The sequence below is a fragment of the Nothobranchius furzeri genome, chromosome 18 (assembly GCF_043380555.1).
Source record: "Nothobranchius furzeri strain GRZ-AD chromosome 18, NfurGRZ-RIMD1, whole genome shotgun sequence".
Lineage (NCBI taxonomy): Eukaryota > Metazoa > Chordata > Actinopteri > Cyprinodontiformes > Nothobranchiidae > Nothobranchius > Nothobranchius furzeri.
Genome location: NC_091758.1, coordinates 43,614,655 through 43,627,970, shown reverse-complemented (window position 1 = coordinate 43,627,970; position 13,316 = coordinate 43,614,655). Strand labels below are relative to the sequence as shown.

Sequence of the window (13,316 nt, the reverse complement as noted above, 5' to 3'; positions counted from 1 at the left end):
TTAAAATGTTTAGTTTTTGTGAAGCACCTTGTGATTTTTATCTCGGGAGGTTCTGTATAAATGTCGTTTTCTTTTTCCTAATTTGGGAAACCGGAATGCTAATCATGCAGCACATTGATTACATCATGGATTTTATAATCACGGGCGTTTTCCCAGCCAGATTTTATTCGTTCAGCCGTTTGGTTGTTAAAGTTTAAGATTGTTTTTCTTCTAAACTCAACCAGCTATTAAAAGTTTCCTTACACTTCTAGCTGGAGGTGTTTGATGCTGTTGGAGCTCCAAAATGCTAATTATTTATAAGAAAACATTTTGCTGAACACAAAAATCTCACTTTTCTTACAAAATCTCAGTTTTTGGTCTCTGACTGAGATCCAGAGTGTCCCTTGGGACTTCTTTTGCTTTGGGTATCTTTCATCTTCTCAGAGCTATTCTTAACTTCTGCAGAGGTGAAGCACTTTTTACTTCTCAGAGATTAATGAAAAGGTAGTCTGTTTATGAATAATTTAGGTTTGTCCGCCTAATTCATCGCTGAACTCAGTTTGGACGGACGTGCAGCTTCCTCCTCATCAGACACAATCACATAGTTTTAATGCTATGCTGAGTCGTATTTACAATTCATGCATCATGAATGATTGTGGTTAAAATCACATAGAAGATCTTTCAAATCACCAATGTGGCTCGTTTATGAGCCCTGCAATTCCTTCTGTTGCATTCTCTCTAAAACAAAGCTGCAGTTTAGTTTTGTTTTACAGAAAAATACATTTGCAGAAAGTCTTATTATCATTGCACCACAACAGAACAGGCTGTAGGTGCAACCGAACAGCAAGGGCTACATCACAGGGCTGGTCCTAATGTATGTAAGCACATAAAGCGCTTCAGCGCATGTGTGCATTCAGGACGGCGATCGCTGCGGGGAGGAAGGTTGCACGTGTCCTCACAGCTAAAACTAAAAGCAAACACAACTTACTTCAACCCCCCAGAGTCAAACCGTCTGAGCAAATCTGCATCTCTATGGAAATTATTACGATCTCTATCAGCTGCCTTTTGTGCTTGAACTCAACATCAAAGAAATGAGCACAATTTATAAAGGCTGCTCTAACAAAACATGCTGGCTGGTACCATGGCAACAATATTAGAAAATAAAATGGCTGAGTTTTCTGCACACGGATGCAGTAATTATGCGAGGTTAGGATGCAGAAATCGGTTATTTTGCTGAGTTTTGAGTCTCAAAGGCCAAATGGGGGAACTTTTGTCCACTAGACTCTCATTTCTGAGATCAAAACTCCCCAAAAAACCAAAACTGCAGCAGTCGGTGACTCAACACGGTCATTTCAAACATTATGTACATTTATTTTGTGAAACCGGGCTGTGACATCTTTACACATGCACTGCAATAAAGAAAGTGATGCAGCGTGATTATAGGTGTAGCTGCATTAATCTTCACATTACTCATTGTGTGATTATGTGAGCTCCAAGGAGATCCTGCAATAAATAAATAAGTGTCTGTGATGTTGGAGCTGATTAATGTTTCTGACATTTTAAAGTCGGGACTCCGTGATAACTGGCCAACCGTTGGAGCCAATGCTAAACGTACAGGAACAGGGTTTTATTGTTGCTAGAAGAGCTTTAGCACGTCAGTCAGAAGAAGCTGAAATCACCATGTTGCTGTTGCAGAGTCTCTGTTTATGACTTCATTAGGAAACATTTAAGCTGAAGTACAAGAGTTTAGGTTGTTTCTGCAGCTGCTTATTAAATGGATAAAGATGGTTTTACAGCTGCAGAGTGCATGATGCAAAGTTTGTGAAAGACGTTTTGCTCTTGGTGATGAGCCAACAGGAACTTATCATCTAAATGTGCACTTGCAGCTTTTCTCCTCTGCAGAGTCTCAGCGCCGAAGGAAAGCATCACAGAGTTCATCATTTTAAGGAAAGCTGTTGTTTGGAGTATTTAAGTCAGAGTCTTGGTTTTATGTTATCCTTTAATTCCAGTTTTGTTCTGCAGACAAAAGCCAGACAAAGAGCCGCTCCAGAGTTAATACGTGTTTGTTCCTTTAACCTGTTATTCCTTTTATTCAGGATGTTCTTATTAAAGCTGTCTGCTTTTGTAGATCAGGCCATTATCATTTGTTTTATGTACTGCATCGTCTCCAGGTTAGCTTGTAAAAGGTAACGGCTTGGTGTAATACTCTGAGATGCACGTTCTGCATCACAGGTTCAGGTTGTCGGCGTGAACAAGATGAATTAACTCCACTTTAGCTCCCCGAGAGACGGCTTTGCAACTGGCTTCTGCAAATCGTGAGATTATAAATCAGCTGCATTAATGAGGTTTCTGCAGCATGGATTAAATGTGTGTTCATTCTTTTAAGGTAACTTTGCTGATGTGCTGCATTCATTTTTTAGACTAAAAAGTCACAAGAAGTTGCAGAAAATGTTATTTTCAATGATAAAAGTAAAAAAGCTGAACAACTCAACCTTAACCACAGGAACAGCTGACATTTACAACCCAAGCTGGCAGGGATGTGTATTTTTGAAATTCTGGCGATACGATACGTATCAGGATACAGGGGAGACGATACGATGTATCACGATATTTTGCGATACATTCAGTCAGACGTCACAAGCAATTTTTTTTACTGAATTTATTGTAAGAATGTTCAATAAACAGTCCAAACTGATACGAAACGTGTTTAACATGAGGTATCTGAACCATGATGGAAGTATTTACATTTCAGTGGTGGAAACAAAACCCGTTGCACACTGCTGCCAACTAGCGGGTGGCGATTGAATTGCACAAAATGAAAAGAAAATACAAAAATGTTTGCATGTAAATTCTTTCAAGAATTAGATACACGGCTTTTGAATATCGATGTAATAATCGCAGGAAAAAAATCACGAGATATTGCCATATCGATATTTCCGATGCATGGCTTTTGAATATCGATATATTGCTGGAAAAAATATCACGATATATTGTCATATCGATATTTTCTTACATCCCTACAAGCTGGTATGCCTCCTTCAGTGGCTTCGGGCACGAGCACGTGTTTATCTTCCTTTTGCTCCTGTTTGAATGCTTTGATTGCTGGTTGTAACTTAAGTGACTAAAACACTTTTATTGATTTTTTATGCTGTATAAAAATCTTTCACATTTGCATTAACCCAAAGTAAAAGTGTCTGATTAATTTATTAAAACATCCTCATCCGTATTTTCTGCCTTCCTATAAAGGAACGGTGTCTGTCTATCAGATGTCCTCTCGAATCCATCAGTCTGAGCTTTGAGATGTCTCACAGGAACGTCGCTGAAGTCTAAAATGTCATGGAGGATTGTTTGTTACCTGTTTTAAATTTCTATAAAGGAGATTTAATCCAGACCGCTCGCTGGTGCCGTGTTTGAATAACAGGAAACTAAAACCAACTCCTCTTCTTCTTCTGGATTATGCTGACTAATGATCCTAGGATCAGAATTTGTTCGTCTAAGATGTGAATTCATGAGAAACAAAAGCTGAGGACAAGTTTCTTTACTTCCGCATGTCCCCGGGCGTTCAGAGTGCTGCAGCTTTGTACGTCTAGCCAAAAGCACACCACCGACAGAAACATTCCCATTCCTCCCTGAGGGGAAGATTTCTGCCAGCTCGCAGCAGCGCTGCAGCAGCTGTGACATTTTAAAGAGCAACCAGAAGACAGCTCAGCCATGTGATTGAGTTTCCGTCATGTCCTAGACGATATTTTGGAAAGTGCACCGTTGAGCACGTTATCCTCAGTTATGTGTTCACAGCCAAGGGAGGAAAGGTTTTTATCTGGAGGGATTAGCAACTGCAGAAAGAGAAAATGCTCCCCAGCTTCAGCTTGATTTTCCTGAGGATAATAAGTTGAAGTAATGTTCACAGCAGGGCAGCATAAAGGAGGGAAGCAGCTGTTGTGTTGTTTAGGAGGAGCAGAAACGGGAGTGTTTCACTGCGCCGGCAGAGGAATGTTCGTGATGTTTGTCTGCAGCAGAAATGCCTCACCTCAGGCTTTCATCGTGTTTCTACTCAGGATTCATTCTTCCCAGAAGAGTTCAAATGAACATGAATGAAAGAAGACGTTCGATTTATTTTTAATTTGTATTTCTTATGGAAAAACTAACTTTTAGGACCTGGTCTGGTCTGATTCCTGGGCTTTGTGCGGCGTCTCTTCGCCCGTCTAAGATTAGAATCTTGCTCATAGGTCAGGAAAAACTGACACATCGAGCGTTGAACCTCCCACCTCCCAGTGGCCTTTCATTGAGAGCTCACAGTATTGACTGAGAAGTGCTTCACAAATTTGAAAAAGTAAAGCATAAAAGGTCTCCGGGGTCAACCCTTTTAGATCCATTCTGCGACAGAGGCCTAAAAAGTGGCCGACCAGCTGCGAGGCGAGGGAGCACAAAGCCGTTATCGAGTGGGCAAAAGAAGCGATGGAAGAACCAGAAAGGTCACCGTCCTGCTGCTTCAACGGATTCATTTCAAGCATAAATAATCCAGCCGTCAGGTTAATCTGGAAGTAAAAACACTGAAGGAGGTCAGTCTGCTGCTTCAGCTCTCTCAAACTAAACTAAACCCTAGTGAAGCGTGTTTTTCTCTCTCACGCCGAGGAAGCTGATGGGAGTGACGGCAAATCAGAGCCGTGAGATTCAGTTTCAGTCTGTGAAAAAAAACATGACAAGCAAAGCTGCTGGAGACGTCACACACATGCAGAGTGAGACGGCTCTGGAAGGAACATGTCCGCCTCAGTCTGCAGAAGCATGACGGCTGCTTCCAGCGTTCTTATCGAGACTGGATTCCTGCAAAATTTTATTTTACAACAAAAAGAATGTGAAATGTTCAAAATCCTTTTATCCTCAACTCAAACACTGCATACCACTTCTCAGCACGAAGGTGGAGGGTTAATGATCTGGATCTTACAGCTGCATACAGAACTTGTTTACTTTTCATGCTCTTGCAAATTCCAGGTTGGGAAGACGGAGAGGGAATGCCTCTAAAGCAGAATCTGCAGGTCAGCAGGCGGATAGAGGCAGCATGTGGGTAGGTGCTCTGTTGGCTTTCTGCTCATTAGCTTTGGGCGATAAACTAAATATTAATGCAGTAGCCTGAGACGAGTTTCCTCTGCCTCCTCTGAAGTGCTGCTGTTCATCCAGAGGTTAGGATGATCCTTCCAGGGCCGAGCCAGGATGCACTAGAGGGGTTTTATCTGTAGGCTGGTCTGGATCACCAGAGGAGCTGGAGCGATGATGCTTCCAGGGGTAAATAAAACATTTTCTTTATTTTATTTTATTAATTTTAAAAAATCGTTTTAGTGGGCTTTTCAAAGTTTAAACGAACCCTCTAGAGTTTTAAAAACTTCAGCTAATTTAGGGGTCAGGAGGAGTTAATGCTCAGTGAGGCTTTAATAATTAAACACATGAATTAAAAATGTGCCTCATCTTTACGTTGGTCATTTGGGTGATGCACCAGCAGAACGAAGCCTGGAGGAAGTGACTTTCTTCTGTCAACTATTTGATTTTTGAAGTTGTTTCTTGCATCAGGGTTTGGTTATGAGTCTTTCCCTCCTAGATACGTAAGAAATATCCACCTAAATTACACAGATGTGGAAATTAGCATTTTTGAAAGACCAAATAATCAGGAAAAGAAACTATGGGAAAGAACGAGTGTGAGGTTTTGGGCATTAAATGTAATTAAAAGGCTGATTTGACCAGATTTTCTGCAGCCCTCCTTTATTTTCAGGTCCGACTCAGAATATCCACGATGACTCACTCTCCTGACGCGAGTAAGGGAAGAAAGCGCAGCATGTTGCTCTGATAAACATGTTACAATGAACTGTGGAGTGTTTTCAATGTGGGAGTCCAGACTAAAAGCAAAACGACGTTGCTGAGGCAGAATAATGTGAGCCAGACTGTTATTTAAAGCCTGCAAGGAGCCATGACAACGGAAGACCACCGCCGGTGGAGGAAATGGGCCCGCTGCATTTTCTAACCCTGACGTGAAAATGGTTTTCACGACTGACGTCGAGGATTTGGCTTTTGTCCTGAACCCGTGAGGTTCCCTTTCGTTATGACCCTGTCGTATATTTGCAGGAATCTGTTCTGGTCATGTGCGCTTGAAAGGGTTTCACTTAATTCTTGCAATTTTTAAATAAAAGTCTAATAAAAGAGGAAAGCCTGCAGTTAGCTGCAGCAGCCATCTTGAATTGGGCTGTAATTTGACATTAAATGCAACGTTTCATTTAATAAAAGTGTGAATCCCGACAACAACAAATGCATGCAACGTTGCAGGTTTGCTTAAAGAAGTTTGGTGTGAAGTTCATTTGGATTAATTAAACAATCTCCTGCTTGGTGATTTATGGTGATTTCTGCAGCCGAGGGTGCAACCGCAGACCTTCAGAGAGCAGATAAGGCAGAGGTGATTTTATTGCATTGAGTCATAAACCCATTAAAGGTTTTACAGGGTGCAGAGCATTTACAAGGCCTTACATCAGAGTCTGGAGTGAAATCTCAGAAGTGTTTAAAAGCTCCAGGTTGTCTGAAGCATCACAAATCTGCAACTTTACGCTCAGTTTTTCTCACTCTGTTCGGAAATGTGCAAAAATAGAGCAATGAAGGCAACTCGGAGGACCGTGAAATCCGTTCGAGTCGGTAGAAGTAATTTGGGATTTAGGAGAAAACGTTCTTTTTTTAGACGTCTTGATTTCTGTTCACAGATCTGTTTGTTTTCCACAGATTAGAAACTTGGTGTTTATAAAAATTAAAGAAAGACTTTATTTGGATTTCATGCACAAAGTGGAAGCTGCCTGAGAGATTATGTGTGCATGTGTTAGTCATAAAGCTCGGTCCCCCAGTCAAACACCTTTTCTTTGTTTTCTTATCTTCTCTTCTTGTGAGGAGCTCCAGCAGCTGAACTCCACCCTCCACCTCATCCTGATGACATCATGCAACAAATGTCTTTTTGTACGTATTTTACAGAAATACGTGTTTTTATTTGCTTGGTGGCAAAAGGCTGCAGAAATCTGATTATTACAGATTCATGTTTGCTTCTGGTAAATCAGCACAAAGGAGCGCCGCACACGCTGCAGGTCTGTGGATCCTTTTGGTTTAATGACGGTTGGTTTGATGCTGTGTGTGCTCGCTGGACAAGCACAGAGGACGTAATCTGATGTATGAGGCCTTGTTCGTTCACTTTGCTTTGGTTGGTGTCGTTTTGTTTCTGAAGGTTGAGTTTAGCTGGTTATTTTGTGCATTTACTTGTAAAATCGACTCGTTGTTGCAACAAATGGTTTACTTCAAGCTGAAGTCAGGATTTAACCCACTCGATCCTTATTGAGACCGTCAGTCTGGAATAAAACCAATATTTAAACATCAAAGAGCCGATTTATAAAATATCGGCTCTGAGAAACATTTTCTCTGCAGTTTTAAAAGAAGCTTTCTAATTCTTTACTTATTTATTCAAACATTGATTATTTCCATTTTTAACTCAAAACTTGAGCTTTTTTATGGCTGACTTCCCTGATAGCATGACTCCTTATGGGAGCGTCTGATCCCCGCCAGCCAGCGAAGCTGACAGATCACCATCTCAGCCTGGAGGAGGAGGAGGAGTCTGGACGAAGGAGCGATAAGGAGAGAAACAGCGGGTGGAGTGGTGTGTTTTTCAGTCTTCGGAGTGTGTGTGGGGGCATACGTAGCGTTACTTTGAAGTGTTTTCCTGCTGGGCATGGCACTTTCTCAGAACGCAGACTGGCTTCATATCAGAGACGTCCAGAAAATACAAAAGGGATGTGAGGTCATCAAAAACACACAAGTAGGCAGAAGCCCTCCGTCTCCTTGTTGCTTGGCTTCCTGGGGCTGGAGGCTAGGAGGGAGATCCAGCCGTCTGGCTGGGGTCTGGGGTGGTGGGTTGCTGTGCTCAGCGTTGGGCGGGGGGGCCTGCTCATCAGCACCCCAGCAGAAAGGGTTGAACTCTGGTTACCGGTGATGGTTGTACCCCATGTGCAGCAGTACCGGGACCAGAGTTAATAGGGTGTGTATGGGGAGCATGAGTGGGTGTCCTGCGTGCATTTTTGTAAGTCTTTGGTTGTATGTGTGTGTGTGAGCATGAGGGAGGGAGTGTGTGACTGTGTTTGTGTATGACTGTATATGTCAGGTGGAGCCTTTGACTCCTCCCCTCTCCTGGAACTTCTTTTGACGATATAGATCTTCGTCTCCCCTCCCCCTGCCACACCTGGTGTCGGGTGTGGTGCCTTGGTCTGCCTGGGTCGTGGCTCCCGGGTCAGGGGGTTTAAGATTTTTGGCGTCTGCCTGACCAATCCCGGTGGCTGTCTGGTGGGGTCTGGGTCCCTGGGCTCTGCTGGGTCCCCAGCGGGGGTGGTCGCCCCTGGGTCCCGGGCTCGGCCGGCTAGGGGGTGGGAGGCTGCGGGCGGGCTTGTGGGCTTGCCGCTGATATCTCCCGGGACTCTGCCGGCTGCTGGTTGTGGCCCCCCGGGGCGATCCTCTGTGCCTCTCGAGGGGGGCGGGGGCTTTTCTGGTTGCAGTCTCCCTGGGGTTCCTGTGTTCTGGGGCAGCGCCTGGATCTCTGAGACTTGGAGCTCCCCCCCGTCTCCTACACATCTTTGGGGGGGGGGCGGATCTGTGGTCCTTCACACTCTCTATTGGACGCTTCTACAGAGAAACCTTACATAAACAAGCGCGTGTACACACACAGGTGCTCACATGGTGCTCTCATAAGTATGGACTTGGGCACGTTCAACACGTGTCTTAAGGCTATGGTTGGCACTAAATGCACTGTGATTTATTATCGTGTGATTGTTCAGTTAAACAATGTTGATTTTATATTTCATCATCAGGAGGACGCAGCGATAGTTTGCTCCTGATGTATTGTTGTGTGTCCCATTTCTGCAGGTCTAGAAGCAGACTCTTGTTCATTATTGTTTATTTTGTGGAACCCCCCTCCTCCTCCCCACCTTTTGTCTTTTCCTTTCTCTTTCACCTCTGACTCAGTGTCTGGTCGGAATTGCAAAGCATTCAACAACAATAACGATAAAGTTTTAAGTATCAGGCGTGACATTAAAATCAGACGCTTTGATGCTCCACCTGAGAGTAAATCTGTAAGGCTTGTCACCAGCATTCAGACATCAGTTCTGTTAAAAATAAATAAATAAATAAATAAAGTCCACCTACCATGTCTGCATGACTCAGTCGGATCAGTCAGCCTCTGATTGTTGTTCTTTCTGTGCAAATCTCTGCAGACAGAAACCAGAGCTGCGGTGACACCTTGCAGTCGCTTTAATGCATTTAAATGACTGTTTTTAAAATCTAAACAGCAACTTCTGAACTAATAAGTTTGATATTTGTTATTATAAAGGATCAAATAACCACAAGGGTTTATTCTTATTTATTAAAGGCAGTTTTAGGATCAGTGTCAAACAAACGAGCAGATTTTATTTTGGTGAGTTAAATGATGCATTTGAGTCGGTTTTTTGTGACTTTGGGTGTTGAAAAAGTGAGTCATAGACCTGTAGATGGAATTTGTCTCGTTAAACTTCATCCTATCACCATCAAATGTGACCCCAACCCAGAAACGTCTTTATGACATGAGATGAAGTCGGTCCAACAAGGAAACAGGAGCTCAGTAACCATAAGCTAGACGGTGTCGTAGATGGTAGCTGAGTACGGTCTCGACTTCACGTCTCTGCTCAGGTGATCCTTCATGTTTGCCTCTAATACAACAATATTTATTGTATTTGATTTATTTTTTACTTTTCTATTTTAATCATCTTTTGAAACAAAACTGAAATCATTTGGAAACGTCTAGCGGGTTTGTTTCCCTGCCTCCTTAAGTTTGACCTTTTTGCAGTTGGATCGATTAACCGGGTGCTGGATTATCCTAAAGCTTCAAAATAAAATAAAAGTTTTGAAACTGTTGTTCCACCAGAATTACGTTACTTTCTGAACCTTTCATAAAAGCTTCATTTCCTCTCACAGGCCCTTTTTTCCAGTGTAAAACACGATTTGTTCTTGTTGCTTTTTCACTTTCTGACCCTGTTAGATCATCACAGACACAGAAATCAGCCACAGTGAGCGTCCTTCAAACCGGAATGACCCAGATTATGTTTCTGTTTGTTTAACCCAAATAGAAATGTTGTTGGTGAGACCTTGGTGTTAAGTTTATTTTATTTAGTGGTGTTCTCATGAACCTTTGATGCCATCCCGCACAACATTGACATTTTTATTCTGTAAACCATCAGAAGCAGCAGGACATCAGCTCTCCATACCCAACAGCTTTATTTACATCTCTTCATTTGAAAGCCAGTCTGATTTTCTCTGCTTCTGCGGCTCCTACTCGTCGCTTCTCCTGCGCGCCTCTCTGCTGGACTTCAGCTCCATCAGCTCCACCTCGTGCTTCGCTGCGGTCTCCAGAACTTTCTGCTTGTTGTAGAAAACAACAAAGTTGTTAATGATGGGGTGGATGGGTAACGCGATGGCTATCACCCCGCAGAGGAAGCTCACTGCTGCGTTGCACTTGCCCAGCGTGGTTTTGGGGTAAATGTCTCCGTAACCCACTGTGGTCATGGTGATGATGGCCCACCAGAAGGACTGGGGGATGCTCCTGAAGAGTGTCTCCGGGTGGCTTTGCTCCATGGTGTAGGCCAGCGCGGAGAACACGAAGATCCCCACCCCCATGTACATGAGGAGCAGTCCCAGCTCTTTGAGGCTCCTCTTCAGCGCGTAGGTCAGAGTCTGCAGTCCGGAGGAATGGCGCGCCAGCTTGAAAATCCGCGCGATGCGCATGATGCGCAGCGCCTGGACGGCCTGCTGCACGTTCACCAGCTCCATCATGGAGGAGGTGCCGAGACAAGTGAGGGACAGCACCACGTAGAAAGGCATGATGGCCATGAAGTCTATGATGTTCATGAAGGAGAGCACAAAGCGCAGCTTGTTCGGGGACGAGGCGAGGCGCAGCGCGAACTCCGCCGTGAACCACAACATGCACGCGGTCTCGATGCCCTCCAAGGTCGGGTTTTCCACCTGTTTCCCCTCCACGTTCGTCACCTGGAGCTCCGGGATGGTGCTCACGCACATCACCACCGCGGAGACCAGGATGGAGAGGAACGACGCGATGGCCACGATGCGCGCGGGCAGGGAGGAATCGGGCTTCTCCATCAGCCTCCACATGAACCTCTGGCACCGCTGGGTGCGCGTGACGCACCGATCCACATCCATATCTTCCAAAATCACCTTTACTTTGTTCGCGATCTCTGTCAGCTCTTCCTCCTTCTCGCTCAGGTAACTTTTACAGCACTCATCCAACACGCTCTGGTCGATCTTCCAGAACTCCATCTCTTTGACGAAGCAGATGGGACAGATGCCGTTTTTAATGTGGATCTCATCGAAATAATAAACATCAACGATGCACTTGAACGCATCCGGGTCTCTATCAAAGTAGAACTCGTTCCTGCTCGGGTCGAAGTCATCACAGAGAGAAGAAATGAGCTCCGAGTTCTGCGTGGAGCAGGTGGCCAACTCGGCCAGTCTGCTCTCCGGGTAGCGCATCAGAACATCCCCGAACAGCACCACCCTCACTCCGCCTATGTTCACCGTGACCTCCTCCTCCTCTGCGCTCGCATCACTTCTGTATCTGGGCTTCGGAACGGTCCACATTTTACAAACTAGACGACTGAAACGTTTATCCTAGAAAACCAGGAGAGGATCCCATCACCGTCTCCGAGCGCGTAAAACCTTCCTCCATCTGACTTTCTCCTCCTCTGAATGCTGGCACAGCTTGGGTGGCCAGCTTTATCCAACACCTCCCATCTCTGTCTCTCCCACACATACACGCGCACGTGCACGCGCACAGATCGACCATGAAGGGATCACAATAACACACACTTGAAGGCTCCTCAAAAGCCAAAGAAACCAAAGATGATCATGCCTTCTTGTTCAACTGTCGGAATCTGTTGGAAGAGTAAAATAATTGATAATTTACTGGGATTTAAACAGGCGAGAGTGTAAAGAGAATATTTTATATAGCAGGCGGGATGAATAATTAAAATGTTATAAATTAGAAACATCTTCATCTGCTGAATCAGCATTATTCTACAAATCTGTCCAATTGTTGCCTTCCTCCAAGTTCTAATAACTTTTTTATGTCATAAACTAACCAGAAACAAGGGGGTAGTTGTTTCATTTACATTTTATTTAGGCATTTTAAATACATGTTATGTAATAAACATCCATTTTCTGCGTTTATCTATTCCAGGATCATATCCCAGCTTTGGGGATCCCAGGACTTTTCCAGGTCAGAGACATATCTAATCCCTCTAGTTCTGGGTCTTTGTGTGTTTCCACCTGGGACGTGTCTGGAAAACCTCCAGAGGGACATGATCTTCATCAGATGCCAGAGCCACCTCAGCTGAGAGGAGCAGTGGTCCTAAAGCAGTGGATAAAGGTGCCTGGAATGCAAACCCCTAAGGAAGGTGGTCCTGTTGTTCCTGCTTCTGAAGTTTATTCTGGTGAGGTCACTTTTTGCTGCAGATTCTTGAGTTGCATGAGGTTCAAACATGTCTTCTATTCATGTTTTTGCTTTTTTCAGATAAAACAAAGGATGTGTTACTGTGTTTCTGTTCCCTGTGCCCAGCGTGTGTGAAGCCCCGCCTCTGTGACCCTGAACCATAAGGTTGATACCAACTGTTCAGTAATATTCTTTTAACTGAGAGAAGTTGGAAATATGTAAAACCAGAAAACAACCTAAACTATTTAAGCACAAATATCTTTTGTCCAGCTGAAGTAGTTTAGTGTTGGTTAATATTGTTAAAGCTTGTAAAATTAGAGGATCTGAACTCGTCCTGTTGAACCAAAATTAACTGAATTCAAATATTTAGAGTAGTGTAGTTTAGAGTTTATTCATGCCAATATTAGAATATTTTTATAGATTCTCCACTAAGTTGTTTACAACACATAGAGATATTTTATGTTTACTCCAGACTTTCATCTTCCTAAAAGCCTCTAAAACTTTATTTCACCTTTAAAGGGACTTTACGGACTTTTGAATTTTTATGCTCGCGATCGCCCCCTCAGGCCAAAAGCGTAACGGCAGCTTCAATAGTAGGCTCGTGCACGAGGCACGCATGCTGTACGTGCACACTCCTTAACATAAATAGCAGCTGAGACAGTCTCGTGTGTGTGTGTGTGTGTGTGTGTGTGTGTGTGTGTGTGTGTGTGTGTGTGTGTGTGTGTGTGTGTGTGTGTGTGTGTGTCGGAGGACAGAGGACAGGAGAACGTGCAGCTAATTAATTAAATAATGTGGTTCTGTA

General features: G+C 43.8%; 1 protein-coding gene across 1 annotated transcript; it reads right to left on the bottom strand.

Annotated features, from left to right (window-relative positions):
* Positions 1-10,160: 10,160 nt before the first annotated feature.
* kcnf1b (potassium voltage-gated channel, subfamily F, member 1b) lies at positions 10,161-11,747 on the bottom strand. Its single transcript, XM_015969158.3, has one exon. The coding sequence runs from the start codon at positions 11,662-11,664 to the stop codon at positions 10,342-10,344; it is 1,323 nt and encodes a 440-aa protein (XP_015824644.1). The 5' UTR covers positions 11,665-11,747; the 3' UTR covers positions 10,161-10,341.
* Positions 11,748-13,316: the final 1,569 nt, after the last annotated feature.

Excerpts from the sequence above, each read along its gene's own strand:
- kcnf1b (XM_015969158.3), bottom strand. The coding sequence starts at position 11,664 with ATGTGGACCGTTCCGAAGCCCAGATACAGAAGTGATGCGAGCGCAGAG.